This window comes from Diabrotica undecimpunctata, unplaced genomic scaffold (genome assembly GCF_040954645.1).
Source record: "Diabrotica undecimpunctata isolate CICGRU unplaced genomic scaffold, icDiaUnde3 ctg00000626.1, whole genome shotgun sequence".
Classification (NCBI taxonomy): domain Eukaryota; kingdom Metazoa; phylum Arthropoda; class Insecta; order Coleoptera; family Chrysomelidae; genus Diabrotica; species Diabrotica undecimpunctata.
The window spans coordinates 56,996-78,801 of record NW_027311923.1 but is presented as its reverse complement, the minus strand read 5'-3'; the positions used below and the strand labels follow the sequence as shown (position 1 = coordinate 78,801).

General features: G+C 33.6%; 1 protein-coding gene across 1 annotated transcript in view; it reads left to right on the top strand.

The window, feature by feature from the left end:
• Positions 1 to 21,806, top strand: part of LOC140431295 (uncharacterized) — a 223,185-nt gene that overhangs the window by 144,818 nt on the left and 56,561 nt on the right. The window contains exons 15-17 of the mRNA XM_072519228.1: positions 668 to 828; positions 7,033 to 7,208; positions 19,571 to 19,708. Coding sequence (XP_072375329.1) covers positions 668 to 828; positions 7,033 to 7,208; positions 19,571 to 19,708 — 475 coding nt within the window. The remainder of the gene's footprint in view (positions 1 to 667; positions 829 to 7,032; positions 7,209 to 19,570; positions 19,709 to 21,806) is intronic.

Sequence of the window (21,806 nt, the reverse complement as noted above, 5' to 3'; positions counted from 1 at the left end):
AAATTTTTTTATAATTTTTTATATTTTTTTAAATTTGTTAATAACTTTATAATTTTTTAATTTTTTTTTTAATTTGATATAATTTTTTATATTTTTTTTTTATAATTTTTATAATTTTTTATAATTTTATTTATTTTTATATATTGTTTAATTTTATTTAATTTAATTAATTTTATTTCTTACAAATATTTTAAAATAAAAAAATAGCCAAATCGGTATACCGCTAACACTCATCTCAATTTTTCGAGTCATGCTAAATAGGATTTTGGCCCGTGTAAAACATCATACCTAGCGATAAGAAGTATTCACAAAAAATTAAGGCCATTATACGTACGCGCACCAATGATGAATATAAAATTCTTCCCAATTGTATGTCAAAAATGCGCAATAACTGCCTCTTAAAACTCATTAAATTTCATTTGTATATCTCAACCGGTTTCAAGGAAATTAATAAATCGTTATGTTTAATTTAATCTCCGCTGCTCCGGTGCTTGGTCGGGGACTGCTTATATAATATATTCGCAGCTAAGCTTCTTATCTGAAGGCATCCACTATCCGTTATTTGCTATCCCCTTTTTAGTTTGCAGCTCAGCCTCAGCTGGGAGGCGGATTATATGAATAACTATAGAGTTTTATTTCTGAAGTATTTAAATTAATATTTTTGCAGGTTTTGTCTCTTATTCACACTTTATTTACTCACGAAGAAATAGACACAAAACATGTACTAGTAGTATGCCCTTTATCTACCGTCAATAACTGGAGGAAGGAAGTGAAGTTTGCGTATAAAGGATTACGAGATCAGGATGATATTCATATATATACTTTCCAGTAAGTTACAATAAAAAACTAATATAAAGACTTTACAACTTTTGGTATGTAATAAGTAATGCAGTAGAGATATGTTTAGGATTTAGATGTTTAGCTCAGTAGAGATATGTTTAGGATTTAGATGTTTAGAATGTAAATATTCTTGGTGGAAAGTCGCGTATTGTAAAATTTATATCAACCCTTTATCGCTTACTGGTAGCCAAAGGCGAGTTTATACACGCATGTTTTATTTTTAATTGTGCACAGTGGAATATTCTTTTCAGTTCCGACTTCTTGCGGTCGTTTACACAATAGTAATATGCCAATCGCGGAAATAAAATTTGGAGTTTGTGTAGGGTGTCGTTTAATTTTAAAAAGTTTTGTTGAAGAGATGATTAGCCGTGTAGAAAAAAGAAAAAATGATATGAAAAATGAAAAAATGAATTGCTACAATGTCCTCCATTTTTTACCTCGTGAACTGCTCATTTCAACAGATATTTGTTAAAATTTAAAAATATTATATAAAATATTATCTAATTAATTATAATAATAATTATAAAAAAATCATCATCATCATAAGTGGCTAACAATCCGTTGTGGATCTTGGCCTGCTCACAAAGAAGTCGCCACTCCTGTCGATTCCTGGCAACTTCCCTTCATCTTCTAACCCCTAGAATCTGTAGGTCTTCTTCCACATCATCAATCCATCTCATTCGTGGTCGTCCTCTGCTTCTTGTGCCCTCTGGTTTTGAAAATGTTAATCTCTTCGTGTATTCGTGATCTGATATCCTAGCAATGTGTCCAGCCCATCTAAGTCTCTGCACTTTAACGAATTTCACAATATCTGGATCGGTGTATAACTGATACAGTTCAAAGTTGTATCTTCGACGCCATAGCCCATTTTCATTTACGGCCCCAAAAATCTTTCTAAGAATTTTTCTCTCAAAAATACCAAGAAGTCTTTTATCATTTTGAGATAAGATCCACGTTTCAGCCCCATATATCAAAACTGGTCTTATTAAGGTCCTGTGTATATTAAGCTTTAGTGCACGTTTTATATTTTTATTTTTTAAATGTCTCTGGAGGCCGTGAACAGTTCTGTTTGCTATTGCTATGCGTCTTTTTATTTCGTCGCTTGTCGTGTTTGTTGCGTTTACTAGCGATCCAAGATATGTAAATTCTTTGACTTGCTCAAAGGTATGGTTGTTAATTTGAATTCTTTATTGGATATTTCGAGGGTTTTTAGAAACCAACATATATTTGGTTTTTTCCTCGTTTACCACAAGTCCTAATTCACTTGCTGCGTCCGCAAGCCTTGTAAAACACTGCACCATGTCTCTCATACTTCTGCCCACTATAACTATATCGTCAGCGAATGCGAGAATTTGCGTCGATCTATTAAAAATAGTTCCATTCATTATAATATTTAATTGTCTGATTGCCTTTTCCAAGGCAATATTAGAGAGGAGACACGCCAACGCATCCCCCTGTCTTAGTTCATTATTAATGCCAAAGAACGTAGAGTTTTCTCCTTCAATTCTAACGCATGAGCTTACGTTTTACATTGTTAGTTGGGTCAACTTAACTAACTTAGGTGGGATCCAAATGCCTATCATTGCATTATATAATGCAGTTCCTTTCACACTGTCATAGGCTGCTTTGAAGTCAATGAAGAGATGGTGTGTATCTATGTTATATTCTAGTGACTTTTCTAGAATCTGCCTATGTGCTTGAATTTGATGTATAGTTGACTTTCCAGCAGTAAATCCGCATTGATATTGACCAACAATATTCTTTGTAAAATGTTTAAGTCTTTCAAATAATACATTGCCGAAGATTTTATACACAGATGCTAACAGAGTATAGAGTATAGAATAGACACTGATGATGGAATATGGATTCCAAAAACGTTTTGTCTTTATGATATAGCCCGATTGGGTTTTTACAAACAGAAAAACCTTTAGATTTCTTTAACATTTCCTTGACAAAAAAAAATCATTAAAAAACTTGTAGAGGAATCCAATATGTATGCAGAACAATACAGGAAGCCTATAAAAATACAAATTCGGACGAAATATCTGTTTATATTTAGGTTCTTATTCTAATGGGTATTAATATTTTGCATGCTCTCCAAAAGTATTGGTCAACCCATGACAATTTTCATAATTTGAGAATATCAAAAGTCTTTCCAGACAAAGACAAAAAAAAATTTTAATAAATTCTACGATTGGGCAAAGATACCTAATTACAATAAGTTGTAAAAAATTCACAAGGCGGATTTTTGTCTGTAGACGAAAGTATGGTAGCATTTACTAAAGCAGTACATGCCCATGAAACCCATTAAAAGGGGCTTCAAGATATGGGCTTTAGCTTGTGTAGAAACTGGATATTTGAATAATTTCGAAATATACCAAGGACGAGGTACTGCTGAACACACTTTTTGAGCCTAGCTGAAAATTTTTGAAATAGAGATCATAGTTTGTTTTTCGATAGGTTCTTCACTACAATCCCACTTACGAAAAAGTTGTCAGTTAGGGGTTTATTTGGCTGTGGGAAAGTTTCCAAAGGAAAGTCTAAAATTGGAAAAAAAATAGCGATGAGTCAATCAGACTTCACTATGAGCGGCGCTATTTCCATTTGTAGATGTAAAGATAGAGGCGTCAAATTTATGGCGGTGTGCAATAATATGCATAATGGTGCAAAAATAGAAAATGTTATTAGAACCAACAAAACTGGTGCAAGCGATCTTGTTCCTTGTCCACTTTCTATAGTAGACTACAATAAATTTATGGGCGGTATTGATCGGTTTGATCAAAGAATGGCTTCTTATAACATTTTCTGGAAAAGTAGACGTTGATGAATGAAGCTATTCTTTTATTTTGTGGAGGTTTTAATAGTCAATGCATACATACTGTATCAAGAATTAATGAAAAAAGGCAGTCACGTAAAAAACCAATAACACATCTTCAATTTCACCTTCAAGAACACTAAACACAGATGCTCTAATTTCCTAGTTCATATGTAGAAAAAAAAAGGATCCTGAAGTAATGAGAAATCCGCTTCAAAGTTTTGGTAATTTTGCCGAGAAGACATCATCACGTAGATGTAAGAAATGTGCCAAAGGAGGTAAACAGAAAAGGAGTATCGTCCAATGTAGACAGTGTCAGGTGCGTTGTGCATCGAAAGTTTTGTGCCTTACAATGCTTCTCGCCATTAGAAAAATTTATAGATTTAAATGTCTATCCGAGAGGTTTATGTTGGTTGTTATATTGGTATTACTGTAATACCAGTGGGCACATTAGATTAATAATGTCATGAAAGCTCACTGGTAAAACGATTTAGCATTTATTTTTTGTAAAACTAAATAAAATAAAATGTATACTTTTGCACCTTTTCTTCATTTCTTAAAAAAAAAATTAATATTTCGCCGCAGAAAATTTTGGGCCTTAAAGGGTTAAAATATGAAGAAACAACATAAAATTATGATTGTGTGTACATTCTGTTCTCCTGACAGGTCATTAAAGCTGCTCTTTCTTTGAGAAAATATATTAATTCCCCTTAATATAATTAAATCTTTATAGACCACTTTTGTATTTAGATTAATTTACGAAGTTACAATCATTTAGTACTAATTTTAGTGCTACAGTCATCAAGAAAATAAGGAAACAAACTCTTACTAATAAATGTACTGATTGGATTAGAACCTAATGGAAAATGAGATTGGCTTGAAAGTAAGAGTTCAAACCAGAAAAGATCTTAAGCTACATTGTCAAAGTCTAATCGAACAAATTCGACCATCGGCAAAGTAAAGGCGGCTACTACTGAAAAAAAAAGAAAATCTAGTACATGAAGTCAACTATCTTTTGGACGTCAGGAACATAATAAAAAGAAGAAGAAACGCAAGGAGAATATGACTTTCTTCTTTTTTATGTGTAGTGCTTGTTTTCAAGCGTTGGCTATTGACGTATTAACAAGCTGATGAAATGTTTCTCGGTCGGCAGTTAGATGAAACAATTCCTCCACCGTTTGACCTGTCCATTGTCTAATGTTACGCAGCCAGGACAATTGATTTTTTCCGACCCAGCGTTTTCTTTCGATTTGACCTGATTGATCAACAGAAGTAAGCGATATTTAGGTCCTCTCATTAGACAGCCTGAAGTATTGGACCTTTCTCATTTTGAGAATATGACAGAGAACCGGAAATCCTGAAGACAAAAGAAAATTCAATAGAATCGGTAACTAATTTTGGCAAAAAATCAACGATTTCAATCAGAATTGTTTTAGAAAGTATTTTATTGAATTGAGTCCTGATGCAGATACTGCATCAGGATTCAATTCAATCCCTATGGAAAGCAACTTGGAGGTTTAAAAGACCTATTCTCAGAGTGCCACTAATCAAAAACGCACAGAATCAATAGATCAAGCATAATGAAGAGAAAACTGAATTATTTGCTCATTATCTTGCTAGTTTGTTTTAACAACATATAATCTACAATCGACCCCACTCCAATCTAACATTAACCCGAAAAAAAACTCCTGGAATTGATGAAATTTCATCTGGCTTGCTACAAGAACTGCCACGAAAGACAATCATTATGCTTACATACTTATTTAATGCCTGTTTAAGATTAAAACATGTTCCAGAATGTTTTAAAATGCTCAGATAATTAAATTGAAAAAATTAGACAAAATCCTGAGGAAAATCATGTGTCAAAAATATGACTATCCGTCAGAACAAGAAGATTCATATAGAACCTATCTCGCTATTTCCAGCCCTATCCAAGCTATTTGAGAAACTGCTACTAAATATAATCGAACTGTGAGTCAACATATCTGATTTTCCATTCGGATTTAGAAACGATCACGCAACAGTAGAACAAGTACACAGAGTAACATCTGGTATTGAAAAAGCACTTGAAGAAAAGCAGTACTGTCCAATAGTATTTCTTGATGCATCGTAGGCATTTGATACGAGTGCAACACCAAGGACACATCTATAAGGTGAGTAGACTACTGCCGCGGAATCTCTATTAATGGAATCATATCTTTATGATAAAAAATTTCGCTTTTCACACAAAAGCAAGAAGCTTTTTCAACCCAATCTTAGCTGGTGTACCATAGAGTAGCGTCTTGGGACCACTCCTGTACCTAATTTATACTTAAGATATTCCAACAATGAAACAATACTCTGCACATTTGCAGATGACACGGTCATTATGACAAAAGATGACGCTTAACAGACAGTAACACCCAAATTACAGGATGCTATTAATATCTGTAAGTGGACCAAGGATTGGAAAACACAATTTAATAGTTCGAAGTCAGTCCTAGTCAATTTTACGTTACGGCGAAGAAATAACGACCACTTGGGACGTCACTTACCTCAAGTAGGCTCAACGAAGTAGCTGGGTCAAACAGATTGGGTTCAAAACTACTCAAATATACTGGTTAATCGGAAAACATTCCGAACTTGATCTAAGGTATAAACGACTGTATAGGCTGATAATATAACGAAGTCAAAATAAATTTCTTTGAACGATTACAAAACCTTACCACTACGTAAACAACGAAGAAATTCATAATCATTTAAATTTGTCCATTAAATGGGTAGATGAAGTCATCCAAGAATACTTGAAAAAGCACGAGAGAAAACTTCTCAGTCATACCAATGTAAAAGCCATTCAATTCCTGGATAACACCCCTGAAATCAGAAGATTAAAACGTACCAAACTATATGAAATTATATAGATGTGTGAACAAGTACGTGTGATAATTGTGTATTTAAGTTAGATTGAATACTGAATCTTGGGATGAACATATTGTTGCATTAAATCTGAACATATTCTGCTTGTTAGTTTCAATTACAATTCAATAGTAATAAATTAATTTTATAATTAAGGTTGTATTAACCATTAACCATATTTAATGGATGTTCAAGGATGTTTAAAAAAAATTATCATTGACCCCTACTATACTTATATACCATAATATAGCCAACGTATCCATATTGTCAGGTGCAGCTGTAAACACCAATCATCGCTTCAACATTTCAACTTTTATATAGGGTATATCTCTACAGCGTTGTACACTTAGAATTTTAAAGTTGCCGTGTAGTAGGTATATTTAATTGTTATTTATAAATTTTCATATTTAAGAATATTTATTTTTGTATTTTTAATATGACAATGTGAAAAGTGTCTTTTATCTCAAATATTTACATTATAGGACTGCAAGAGACATTCAACTAAAATATGATATTGTAAACAAATGGCACCTGCGAAAAAAATCCATATTAATTATGGGATATGAAGCTTTTGAGACTATAACCAATGAAGCGAAACTGGACAAAAACCTCAGCGTAGAAATGAAAAATAAAATTCTTAACGCTCTCGTTGATCCAGGTAAGATATTTTTAGTTACAACCAAGATCTAGAATTTAAAGTAATCGTCCAGTCGTCAGAGAGTTGGTCCCTAAAAATCATACAAACAAACTTAATTTTACAGAGAATATTAATTTTGGGACCCCAAAAAAGATGCCAAAAAGTTTACCACTTTTACTCCCAGGCTCCCGTAAAACCGTCCTCGCAGGGGGGTAAAAACGCAAAAAAATCGATTTACCAAGAATCTGTACACCGTAGAAAAAAATTGTTTCAAATAAAAAATGTAGCTGAGGAAATTTTACACAAAAATGTTTATAAGCATTTTTTGTGTAGAGTGAACCGTTCTCTTAAAAACAACGTTTGAAGCAACCGTCGATTTTCCATGGTTACGCGCGTGCAATCAATGTTCAATAAAATTTGTATCAGCGGGACGGTAAAAATTCGATATCTTTTGATCCAAATGTCCTATCGACAAAAACAAAGATGCGTTTTAAAGGCAAACAGTGCAGCTTTCGTATGCAGTGTTTGTATTTGATAAACCGAGAATAAACTCAGTTTTTATAAAAGTGTTTTTTTTTGCCATTTTTTACGATTCTCGTGAGATCAATAAAATTGATCACTTTCGTTGACCAGTTGTAGTAAAATTTCCATTTATAGAGATAAATCTTTAAGACCTATGACATGAAATTTCAATTTTTGAATTGTGGTAAAAAATATAAGTAATTTGAAATATGAATAAAAAAACCCAGAATTTAACGTTTTACATTACAAACGATCACACGTCACGGGAAATACATTTAAAAAGACTGTTTTGGGTGTAGTAATTGGCAAATTTTTGTACTTTTGAAAAACGTACTAATGTAATTGAAAAAAAAAGTTTTAAATGTTTCATATCGTTTCTTGTGTGAAAGTTTAAATCCAGCGTTTTTTAAACGCAGAAATTTAACGCAGAATTTAACGCTTTACATTACAAATGATCACACGTCTTGGGAAATACATTTAAAAAGACTGTTTTGTGTGTAGTAATTGGCAAATTTTTGTACTTTTGAAAAACGTACTAATGTAATTGAAAAAAAAGTTTTAAATGTTTCAGATCGTTTCTTGTGTGAAAGTTTAAATCCAGAGTTTTTTAAACATATTTCAAATGCCTCAAATTTGTTGCCAAAACTCAAAACTAAAAGTTTTAAAGGTTAGGCTCTAGTAGTCGAAACTTCATAGTGGCCAGTCAATGAAAGGGATATATTGTATTGATCTCGTAAGAATCATAAAAATGGCAAAAATCGCGCCACGTTTATTTATTTAACACCTGTATAAAATCTGAGTTTATTTGCGGCAAAACATAAAATCTGCATACAAAAGCTGAATTTTTTGCCTTTAAAAAGCATTTTATTTTTGTCAATAGGTCACTTGAATCAAAAGATATCAACAAGATTTTTACCGTCGATCTGATACAAATTTTATTGAACATTGATTTCGCGCACGTAACTGAAATGTAAAATCGACGGTCGCTTCAAGCGTTGTTTCTAAGAGAACGGTTCATTCTACACAAAAAACGCTTATAAACATTTTTGTGTAAAATTTTCTCAGCTACATTTTTTATTTGAAACATTTTTTCTACGGTCTACAGATTCTTGGTAAATCGATTTTTTTGCGTTTTTACCCCCCTGTGAGGGGGGTTTTATGGGGAAGCCCGGAGGTAAAAGTGATAAACATTTTTGCATCTTTTTTGGGGTCCCAAAATTAATATTTTTGGCAAAACTCAACCTGTTCGTATAATTTTTAGAGGTTCAGTGTCATTTTTGTCTCTGACGACTGGAGAAAATAAATCGATGGTTTGTGAAAAACAAAAAGAAGAAGAATGCAGGCCCCTGTGATTCTTACTGTATTAATGGGCTGGTGTACCAGCATAAAGCAGCGGTCCTCAACCTTTACTTGTTCAAAAATCTCTAACGGAACTTTTATTATGTTAAAATACTTAATTATTTAATTTCCGTATTAAATCAAGCACAACATTATAATCAAATGGGTAGGGTTGATTGATGGAAGAGATATTTCAGGTGTCATTATTCATCAAACCTGATTGTCCTTGAACCTAGCAAGATATGAATTATGATATGTAATTAAAACTCTCGATGTCATCGTAACTAGTAAAGAAAGACAGCGGATCGATAAGCGCTGCGGATCGGGTGAAGATGACAATCATTTATTTATAATCTATTTCTAATGAGTGTAGAGTAATAAAATCTCATGAAGTATTCAAAAGCGCTACAGGGTAATCCGTCAATAATCCGTCAATAAATTCCGTCCGCATTGCAAAATTCTGTCGTTTCATAAAGAGCAGGTAGGTATCACCCTGTTTTAAGGGATTAGTCCATTGTTATCGACAGATAAACACTGAGCCAGAGGCGCGCTAGTGGGTTAATTGACAAAAGAATATGCATTCTTAAAAATCATATTAAAGGAAATAAAAATGTAATACAGCAGAACAGTGTTATTAAAAAAATATAAAATGTAACAATAAAATATATACGAACCGAAATCGGGAAATACTCACAAACACACACGAATGAACTTTACATATTGAAACACTTGTGGGGAGTTTAAATCAATTTATTCACAAAAACTACAAAAACTTTACTGGATACGTTATTACAATTCTACATCACTATAGTCTTCATCCGAAGAACTGTCATCATCCCCTGGTGTTATAATTATAGGGTCAACCACCTGATCGACCAAGTTGTCCAGTTCCCACATTTTATCTTCCTCTTTTAAAACATGCTGGATTGCTTTTTGCCAGTTTTCTGATGTGATTTCCATAATGGCTTGATCAAACAATACCTTGACATCTTTCATTTTAAATGTGGTATTGTGCCTTGCAACATATCCTTTAACTTGTGCCCATATAAGTTCTATGGGATTTAATTCGCAATGATATGGCGGTAGGCGTAGCACAGTTACTTTATACTTTTCTGCTACATCTTCTACGGCATATTTTATGAAGCGAGATTTATGTTGTTTTACTACGGCTAGTAGTTCCTCCTTTATTGAATTCGTCTCAAACTGAATACCTTTATTTGACAGCCAGTTAATAATTTCTTGCTTTCTCCAAGCTGAAGTTGGTACCTTCTCTATGCGCCTTGAATGGTAGCTTGCATTATCCATAACCACGACCGAATCAGCTGGAAGAAATTTTAACATTTCCCCGAAGTAGTCTTCGAAGACATCCGAATTCATGTCCTCATGATAATCTCCCGTCCGACACGACTCAAAGCTTAACAAACCTTCTTTTAAAAATCCTTCTTCGCTTCCAATGTGAGCAATTATAAGCCTCTTCCCTTTTCCCGAAGGCACTTTAATACCCGTCGAAAGGCCTTCTATGAAAGCTTGGCGAGCACTTGTTACATTTTTATCTTGCCACATTTTTTGAACTATATAACCTTCGTTTATCCACGTCTCATCAAGATAAAAAATTTTCTTGTGCTCTCTGCGGTACTGTTTTATAGTTCTCAAATATTTTCGTCTCCAGCAAATGATTTCATCACTTTCCAGTAATAGTGCCTTTCGATTGTGCTTTTCCCAGGAAAAATTCATACTTTTTAAAGTTTTCCATAAAAGTTTTCTGGATATCAAAGGAATATCGTTATCTTGGCTTATCTCCATTAGTATTTTGTCAAGGGTGGGTATTTCCTTTTTAAAATAAAACGAATGAACTTTTCTTCGAATGTCACGTTTGGTGTCTTCACCTAAGATTTTTATTGGTCTTCCTGATTTTCTCTTGCATGGACTTAACTGGCCTGATATCTTTCTTTCTCGCAATAATTTAAAAATCGTGGACTGTCCAATTCCAGTCATTCGGGCACATCGCTCAACACTTTCTTGCACAGACAAACTAGGGTGATCGTGTTTTATGCAATCATATACATTTAAAATTATAACTTTTTCACTAACAGATAGCGGAGAATTTTTTACACCTCTTTTCTTTGGAGTAAATGTCGCCATTTTATAACTTTTTCACTATTTCTATATCACAATATTACTGTACGTTTAATTGGTGTAGTAACAATTACTAACTCGAATGTCGAATGATAATAATAAAATAAAAGAGGGATTATAATGAAAGTGTAAGTAAAACCTCATTACGCGTTATTAGTCTTCATGTTGATTTATTTTAGTTCTTAGTAATATTAGGAGGTGCGTCATACCCTTATCAGTTTCTTCTAATGCTTTTATTCGTTCAGTAAGGAAGTGAATTTGTTTTTATAAATAAAAATGTAATTAGCTTTAATGACCATATAATGGAATACGAGTTTGAAGAATAAGTTAATCGAAAAATTAAATAAAATTGGTTATCACAAAATATCCAAAATATGATATTTTGAGGTACATCAATTTTTGACGACGAAGTTGACATCCGTCCATTTGCCTACGCCCATGACGACACCGAAATTCAGGCAAATTTTATGACACTTCATGATTTATTACTCTGCACTCATTTGAAACCAATTATAATAAATTTGATTTATCGACAGGATTTAATGACCGTGACAATCGACACGAATAAAACAATAATGGTTTACTTTCGTTAGACACTTCATATAATGAAAGTCGTAGAACACGTGTCGGCTTTGCTTCTTACCTTTCTTTCAATGCTACAAAGTAGCGTTGAATAATATCTACTGAATGAACTGTTCTACAAATCTTTGATAGTTTGATTTAGGCATATTTGGATTAGCGAACAGCATCTTCTTCTTGTAGTTCCTTCTCCTATCGGAGGTTGGCTATCATCACAGCTATCCGTACCTTATTGGCGGCTGCTCTGAAAAGATCTACTGAGCTGCAACTATACCAGTCTCTTAGGTTTCTTAGCCAGGAAATTCTTCGTCTTCCTATGGATCTTTTACCCTTGATTTTACCTTGCATTATGAATCTAAATATCTTATATTTCTCTGGTAATGTGGCCTAAATATTCCAGCTTTCTTGTTTTGATGTGCTTTATGGCCTCGCAATCCTTTTGTAGCCTTCTTAACACTGCTGCATTTGTAACTCGTTGGGTCCATGGTATTTTCAAAATCCTTCTATAGCACCACATCTCAAATGATTCCAACTTCTTTGTATTATCGACTTTTAGTGTCCAGCTTTCCATTCCATACAACAAAGTCGAGAACACGTAGCATCTTAAGCATCTCAGTTCCATGGGAAGGTCTCGATTAACAAACATTGTTTCTATTTTTATAAATGCTTGTCTTGCAATTTCAATTCGCGTCCTTATTTCTCTACCTTGGTCATCGTTTTCATTTACCCAGGTTCCCAGATATTTGTAGTTATTTACTCTTTGTACTTGTTTTTCCTCGATATCTAGCCTTTCTACTGTATGTTGCTTAGAAATAATCATGCACTTTGTCTTGTTAACGTTCATTTGTGGTCCATATTTTATACTGACTTGATGTAATCTATATACTAAGCGTTGCAGTGCTTCTAGACTGTCTGCAAAAACAGCGGTGTCGTCTGCGAATCTTATGTTGTTCAAGATTTTTCAGTTTATTGATATACCCTGTTGTTCCTCTGATATTGCTTCCTTCATTATAGCATCGCTGTACAGATTGAATAACAATGGGGACAGCACGCAACCCTGTCTAACATCTCTTTTGATTCCTATAGCTTCTGTATAGACATTTTCGATTCTAACCTTTGCTTTTTGATTCCAGTGCCAATTGACAATAACCCGTATATCTCGACTATCCATATTCTTTTCTTTTAACAGTTTTACGAGTTTCGGATGTCGTACTGTATCAAAAGCTTTTTTATGATCTATAAAGCAGACATAGAGATCCTGGTTCATATCTAGTCGTCTTTGCGCGAGCACGTTAAAAGCGAACAGAGCCTCTCTCGTTCCTAGTCCTTCTCTGAATCCAAATTTAATGTCATCTATATCTTCTATTTTTTTTGTATAGTCTTCCATGTATTATTTTGAGAAATATCTTAAGTGTGTGGCTTATTAAGGAAATTGTTCTGTACTGGGAGCATTCTGTCGCATGTACTGATTTTGGTAGTGTTACAAACGTAACGACAGCAACCAATCTTCGGGTATTACTCCTGTTGTATATACTTTGTTGAACAGATCTAAAAGTATATGCAGTGTTTCTTCGTCAGTGCATTTGATTAGCTCAGTGGGTATCTCATCTGGGCCTACTGATTTTGCAGTCTTTGCATTTCTAATTGCCTGTTCTAATTCGCACAATATTATTTCGGTTCTGTTTGTTCCTGTGGTTCTTCTTGTATCATTCTATCATCGTCGAATAGTTTCATTATGTATTCTTGCCAAAATCTTAGTTTATCTTTGATGTCTGCAATGAGTTTACCATTATCATCTTTGAGTGTCCCATAGTGTGCTCGCTTTTTGATATTTGTTAGTTCTTTTATTTTTTTATGCATATTAAAGCTGTCGTATTTTCTGTCATATTCTTCTATTTCTATGCATTGATCTGTTACACACTTTTCCTTGGCCTTTTTATCTCTACTTTAATTCTACTTCGTAGTTCTTGGTATTTTGAATCATTTCTCCCTTTGAGTTTGAACTGACACACCTTCACTTCGGGAATCATGAAGTTCCCCCTTTTTCTTTAATAATTTTTCTTTCAATTTTACAATTTACAATATCAACTTATGACATTGGCTATAATTCATTATATTACTATCACTACCACATTTTATCTTATGACCCTTTTGCATTTACTAAATTTTGGACATTTAGACATAAAGGCGTAGTGTATTGGAAACTGCTGTTAACTCTTGCCTACGAGTAAGCGTAAAAGTATTATTTAAAATCTGACTATAATTGTTGCATTTAACTGTTTATTTTGTTTATCTTTGAACCTTTTTTGGGCTTATTAGTGAAACACTAATACATTTCAAATCACCTTTCGCTTTACGCCAATTTTATAGGCAACCAGTAATACAACATGGTGTGTTGTTGTTATCTAGATACTAGTCAATAATTACAACAATTCTGAATAATCCTAAACCTGTTGCTTTTGACTACAAGGGCAACAAAATTGAACTACTTCAAACGTAATAAAACCAATAATGTTAACGAATGACGGAGAAAACAATACACCTACAACTTCATATGATGCTGCAGCTAAAACAAGACATAAACCTATTTGTCCAAAAAAAAAAGAACAAGCAATTATCATACATTCTCATCCCAATCTTGTGTTATTGGACTACGTTAAAGCAGATGGAAACATCGTTAATCCCAAAAATGTTTGTTTTGCATCGAAAATCTTAAACAACCGAGTGTGTATCTAGTTATCAAGAACCGAGCTTGTAGACCAGCTTATATTAGAGCATTAGAGCTGAGTATAAAAAGACTAATTTCTCCAACTAAGAGAATATTGATATCAAATGTCTGTCCATCCTAATGAGGTCATAGAACAGGCACCCAAAGATTTCGGACTTCAAATGGTGTCGCCTATATCATTATTTATTAAAGGCAGGTATCCCAGGAGATGAGTACTAGCATATTATGAGTTTCAGACGTCAAGTCTACGTTACCTCAGCTACTGAAAACTACGAGCTTCAAACGTCACTTTTAATACAGCATGAGAATATCGCATATAGAATATTCTTGTCCACAGATCGTATGGAGTGTTTCCTTTGTAAACAGCCTGGACATACAGCAAATAAATGTCCTAACACAAATACACAAACAACCTCATTGCCGCAATCAAATAATTTATCATCAACATTGTCAACAACTACAATAGTTGGTACAAATTCTGAGCATCTTCAAACAACTACATTATTACCAGCACCAGGTGTCAAACGACTGCATCATCAACTAATGACACAAATTCTCTTGAAGACCAGGCATCAGACGTTGATGTAATGCCCCATCGTGAGCACTCCTCCAGCACTAATAAACCAAAATTAGTTAAGAAGAAACCTAGGATGCAGTTCACAAACGAAACTATTCTATCAGACAACACAAAGACAATTATACAAAATCTCTGTAACACAAATCCGAATGACTATACGTTAACAGCTGATCAGATTATTGCATTCCTCGAGAACTCATTTGGCAACGGCAACCCAATAATGGAAGCTCTGCAAATTACTAAAGATATACAGGTTCTGTTGGATGATATGTATAAGGTATATCCTTCTTTAACAGAAAGATCTGTTAAGGGTAGAGTTACTAGAACAACAAAAAAATTAAAGAAATATTTAACCATAGATAATAGCAAGACTGAATTATCACAATCATCCACTGACGACGATTATCTCTCAGATACATCACAAAAGTCCCAAAAATCTACCTTTTAATTACTTAGCTACTTTTCAAATTAATTCAATGAATCCAACAATTGATCGCAGAAACAGAGGCAGACTTTATATGTTTACAAGAGACAAACTTTAAAGATACCAAAATTGGACAACTTAAAAATTACGAAAGTTACCATTGTTTAAGAAAGGACTACCTGAGAGCCAGTGGCGACACCTCAATTTTTGTTTCCAGAAATCTGTTTTCTACACATCACATACTCACTACTGACATTGAAGCAATCGCAGTCTCCATCTGGTGCCCCAGCAAAATTACGGTATGTAGCATTTACGTACCACCTAATTACAAACTTTTAGAAGAGGAACTTTATTATCTAATTCATCAACTCCCCACTTCTTATCTTCTTGTGGGTGACTTCAATACTTCAATGCACATAATATTATGTGAGGTTCTGACAAAACATTTGGAAGGGGAAAAGTCATTGAAAATGTATTAAATTGTTCTAGCACTTGCCTATTAAATACTAGATCAAGTACATACTTTAATATATCTTCTGGCACATTTTCAGCAATTGATTTGAGCTTCTCTGACCCAAAGTCATCATCTCTATTAAACTGGCTTGTCCTCGACAGTCTCTTTGATAGCAATCATTTTCCAATTATGATTTATTTCAAATAGCGAGAATAAATCTAGCAATTATCATGCACCCAAATGGAGAATCGCCAATGAACATTGGATTGGCTTCTGCTCGTATCTCGAAAAAAAACTTCCACTTGTCTCTTTCTGATGACGTAGACGAATCTCTGAACCTTCTTATCCACTGCATTATCTCTGCAGCTGAACTATATATTGGCAAAACTTCTACAACCTTTTCACGGAAAAAGTACCATGGTGGAATAAGGACTGTGAATATGCAGTTCGCCAATGCAAAAAAGCATTAAACAGATACCGAAGAACTCGAAATAACGAAGAATTTGTACAATTTAAAAAACTAAAGGCCAGAGCAAAATACGTGCTAAAAAAACAAGAAAATTTCATGGGGAGAATATACTTCGTTACTAAAATCCAACACATCTTCTGCCCGAGTATGGACGAAAACACGACAAATGCAGAGCCGTAAGACAAGTTTCGGTATTCAAAGTATAAGTTATCAAAATATAGTTATCAATGACACACAACGCATTGCCAATTTACGAGCTGATACGTTTGAACAAAAATCCAAAAGGCAATAATACTTACCTAATACATCATCAGGCACATTAACTGGAAAGTTCTCCACAATAAAAACTACACAAGAAATCGATACTATTAACACACCATTTACCTTAGAGGAACTATTGACGGCACTCGATTTGTGTAAAAACACAGCCTCTGGTCCAGATGACATTCCTTTCATGTTCTTAAAGAAATTATCGACTCCACGCATCATTATTTTATTAAAATTTTACAACGGTATTTGGAACAGTTACAATTTCCTTTAGCGGTGGCGAGAATCATATATTATACCAATTAAAAAAGTTCATAACCAAACACAAAGTTTATCTTATTCGTTTAGGCCATATGCAAATTAATGGAGAAAATGGTAAACAAAAGATTGATCTGAGTTTTGGAAAAAAATATAGTTATTTCACCGGCACAATCCGGTTTTAGATCTCATCGTTCTACATCAGATAATTTGTTTATTTTACAATCACATATTTCCGACTCTATGGCCTGTAAACAAGATTTATTAGCAGCCTTTTTTGATGTCGAAGAAGCCTTTGACACTGTTCAAAAATCTGTAATACTCCAAAATCTTTAACAATGTGGACTTGGTGGAGTTCTTGGTATTTTGAATCATTTCTCCCTTTGAGTTTTCTCCCTTTCGTTTTTCTCCTCTCTTCCAGAATTTCTGAAGTCATCCACGTCTGTTTTTTATTTGTCACTTTTCATTGACATCTTCTAATATTAAGATTTCTTTTCCTACTTCTGTTAGATTTGAGTTGACCTGTTGGATCACTTTTTGATGTATTTCTCTTTTTCTTAATTTTGTATAATCAAACGTTGGTTTATTTTTAGGTATTACAATCTTTTTGAGTTTCACGTGCATTCTAGCTATCAGAGGCAAAGAAGCAATAAACCTACCAAATTTTTGCAGTTGGATGGATCTCAATAAAACTTGTTTTATTCGATTGTTAAGAGTGTCAGGAAATTTTGTGAACAAAAATGATGAAATGGAAATTAAAATTGCAGTATTGAACAAGGAAAATGCGTTTTCCAAATTACATTCGAAGTGATGAAAAATTATAAAATTATATTTCGGAAATAATTAACGAAAATGAGTTCAATATTACTACTCAGGGGCTTTAGGGTACTCTGAACACGAATATCATGACGGCGGGGGTCTCCGAGGTACCTGGTGCACCTGGGCCTCGTCCCCTTGAGTTTTGTGGAAATTTGATACAAAATTAGTACAAACTCGTTACTCGGTAGTTTTTGGAGTCACTGAACAATAATATCATACCGGCGATGACCTTTTACCTTTCATACCTTTTACCCAAGAAGGACCTCGTCTTCCATTTGGTGGAAATTTGATAGAAAATCAGTGCACACTTGTTACTCGATGGTTTTTCGCTATGGTGTGCGAGGTATCTGGTGCCCAGCACGGACCTCGTGCCTCGCCTCCTGGAATTTTGTTGAAATTTGATACGAAATCAGTTCAAACTCGTTACTCTGGGGTTTTGGGGTGGCTAATATCATGTCGGTGATAATACACCAACGACTCCAAAAACCCCTGATTAACGAGAGATTGCACTGATTTTGTATCGAATTTCCACAAAACTCCGGGTGACGAGGCCTGGCCGCACCAAGTGCCTGGGAGACCATCGTCGTCATGATATTCGTGTTCAATGACTCCAAAAATCCCCTCATTTCCGTCAACTATTTCCGAATTACAAATTTATCATTTTTCATCACTTCGAAATGCACATTGCAAAATCCATTTTCCTTGTTCAATAATGCAATTTTCCTTTCCACATCATTATTTTTATTAACAAAATTTTCTGACACTCTTACAAATCGAATGCAAAAAGTATCATTGAAGTCCATCCTATTGCAAAAATTTGGTAGGTTTTGGGCTTTTTACTGCTTCATTGCCTCGCCTATAGAGGATTCCGCGAGAGGTATGTATCAATAGTTTGGTATTTTGCAATGGTTTGCTTGAGCTGTTTCACTCAATTTTCTTAACTGAATAAAATTGTACGATTTATAGTCTCAAGTTTCACAGTAAAAAAAATGTCGGCACTCCAAGCTGCATGTTGAAATATAGTTAGTTCATTTTTCATTGCAATCGACACCGATTGATAGTTTCTCCTCTACTTCCTTGAATACTTTACATATTAAATTCTTTCTAAATCTGTTAATTTTTCGTATGATTAAAGATATGAATTTTAGAGTGATAAATAAAAAGTTTGTATATTAGCCTATCAAAACTATTTTAATTTTGAAAGGTACTATGAGATACGTGAAATTTAGAAATTAATTAAAAATTAGTATTCCGCAAATTAAATAGTAAAGAGAATATGTGTAAAGTAGTTGACACAAACAGATGGGGAGTGGTAAGTCGATGCCGTTTATATGATAATGATTTAAAGATATTGAACAATAAAACAATAAAAAATTGATAAGTTGAATTTTAACAAGAATCCAAGAGGAATTCATTTGAACAGGAACCGTCAGGAAGACTATTATTAATGTTTGTATTTTGAGAACGATTTCCGAAGTGGAAATTGAAACGTCAATAAACTTACTTTAACCGTCAATTGTGGCTTATTTCCATTAAAATGGTAATTACGTCAGTAAGACCCTCAAACGATGGAGACATATATATGCTAACTCATGTGTTACCGGAAAGGAACTTACACCGATAAATAAATACACCGTAGTTGTAATAACGAAAAAGGAAAATAATATACTAGAAATGATCTTAACTTTTTACATGATCATTCGTTCCTCTTCTAGAAAAAGCTTGTGCTTGTTGCCGAATGTACTATACATTTAGACTTTTAGCAGCTTTTAAACTCTGTTCTAGCATTCATTGTTTTTGTTTTATTTGCAGGTCCTGATTTGGTAGTTTGTGATGAAGGTCACTTAATAAAAAATAAGAAAGCAGTAAGAGCCCAAGCCCTAAATAACATTAAAACTAACAGGCGTATTGTATTAACTGGCACCCCACTACAAAACAATCTAGTAGAATGTAAGTTGTAAAAAAAACTATTTTTTAATAAATAATGTACCTATGTAAATAATCTCTTCAAGTATAAAATATTAGCATTCATATCATAACTTAATTGCGATAAATATTTCTAACTATTGAAATACCACAAATTAAAATTTTTCTCGATACTTATACATGTCAGTAGTACCAACTGTAGTTATAATGAATCTACTTATGTGTTTTATAAGATTTCCTAACGTCTCCTAGATTTGCTATCCGGCGATGATGATTGATACCGCTATGCTATGTCTATTAGATTTGTACATAAAAACCATACTTCTGGCTTCTAGTAATGTTTTTATTTCTCGTACTAAACGTATAAAGAAATTACTTACAAGCTAAACACCTGTGAACGCTTTATACTCTAGATTCTGATACAAGGCTGGAACAGCAAACAGAGACGCTCCTTTACGCACTTTTAAATTTAAATTCTTTAAGTATTTTACAAGATTTTGTCTTTCATTTATTTCCACAACCATTTTCACTGTAGTTATAATGAGTCGACTTATATGTTTTATAAGATTTCCTAACGTCTCCTAGATTTGCTATTCGGCGATGATGAATGATATCGCTATGCTATCTCAATTAGATTTGTATATAAAAACCATACTTCTGGCTTCTAGTAATGTTTGTATCTCTCCTACTAAACGTATAAAGAAATTACTTACAATCTAAATAGCTGTGAACGCTTTATACTCTAGATTCTGATACAAGGCTGGAACAGCAAACAGGCGCCCCTTTTACATACTATTAAATTTAAATTCTTTAAGTATTTTACAAGACCTTGTATTTCATTTATTTACACAACCATTTTTTCCTTCCCTTTCGCCTATCCCTTTTTTTCAAATTTTTATTGGTCAAAATCCGATTCATACATAACAGTTTATTTAATTACATTTGCGTAATGTCCTATTAGGAGACCTACGCAAATGCGCAGATAGCTCATATTGATAGCTGTAGATCTTTGAATCTCTTCTTCGAAGGTTCATGTATAAAAGCCTTTGAGTGTTTGAGACCCACTGGTTCGTATCGTTTTACCCTGCTTTCTGGCATCTTATTCGCCTTCTATATGCTCCTACCTTCCCTCCTTCTCTATCCATATATGTAATGGAGGAAGGTCAAGCATGATCTCCATAGAGGCGATTGGGGTAGTCGACATCGCTCTTAAACTCTTTAACTATTTTACGAGACTTTGTCTTTCATCAATTTACACAACCATTTTTTTCAAGAGCCGCAGCAAAAGATTCTTTCTGACTTCTAAGCTTTAACTTTCCCGCTCCTTCCCTTTAGCCTATCGTCAAATTTTTCTTGATAGAAATCCGATTCATACATAGCTCAGTTTATTTAATTACGTTTACAGAAATTCAAGTCGCGTAAAGTATGTTTAGCAGAAAATGGTTGACTTCAATTAGTGCGGTCGTAAATATTATTAAATTTATCTGACTTGGCCCATTGTTAAGACCAGCCCAGAGCGATAAGCAAACGAGGTAGACAGAGTTGGTCTTTTAACAATTAACACTGACTAGACGGTACTCCTATAATAAATCAAAGGATCCACAAAATTTAAAATAATTACGACGACAAAAACAAAAAAACGGATGTAAAATATATAAAATATATGCCTTATATGCCCGACATTAATGTTTTCAAATGAGTTTTAAAATAAATTAAATCTATTTTAATTGACAAGATTATAGAAAAACAAACATTAATAATAATTTGTGGTTAGAACCGATTTTTTTTAATCGTAACATTTATAGATTTGATGACAGTATCACTCCACACATAGTTCTGTTTCGCTATCGCTATCCTCATCTAAATTAATTATGATCGGTTCAATTATATTATCATCTACATCAACATATGAATTTTCTTTACTTATTACGTGTCGGACTCAATTTCTCCAACTACTTGGAAGAATCTCATTGACACACTTTCTTATTAACTCTAAAACAGTACTACTTAACGTTGGAGAAATATTTTGTGACCTCACGTTAGACTTTAATTTCTTGCCACATATGTTCTATGGGATCAAACATACAATAATAGGGTGGAAGCCGCAGCACTGTATGTCCCA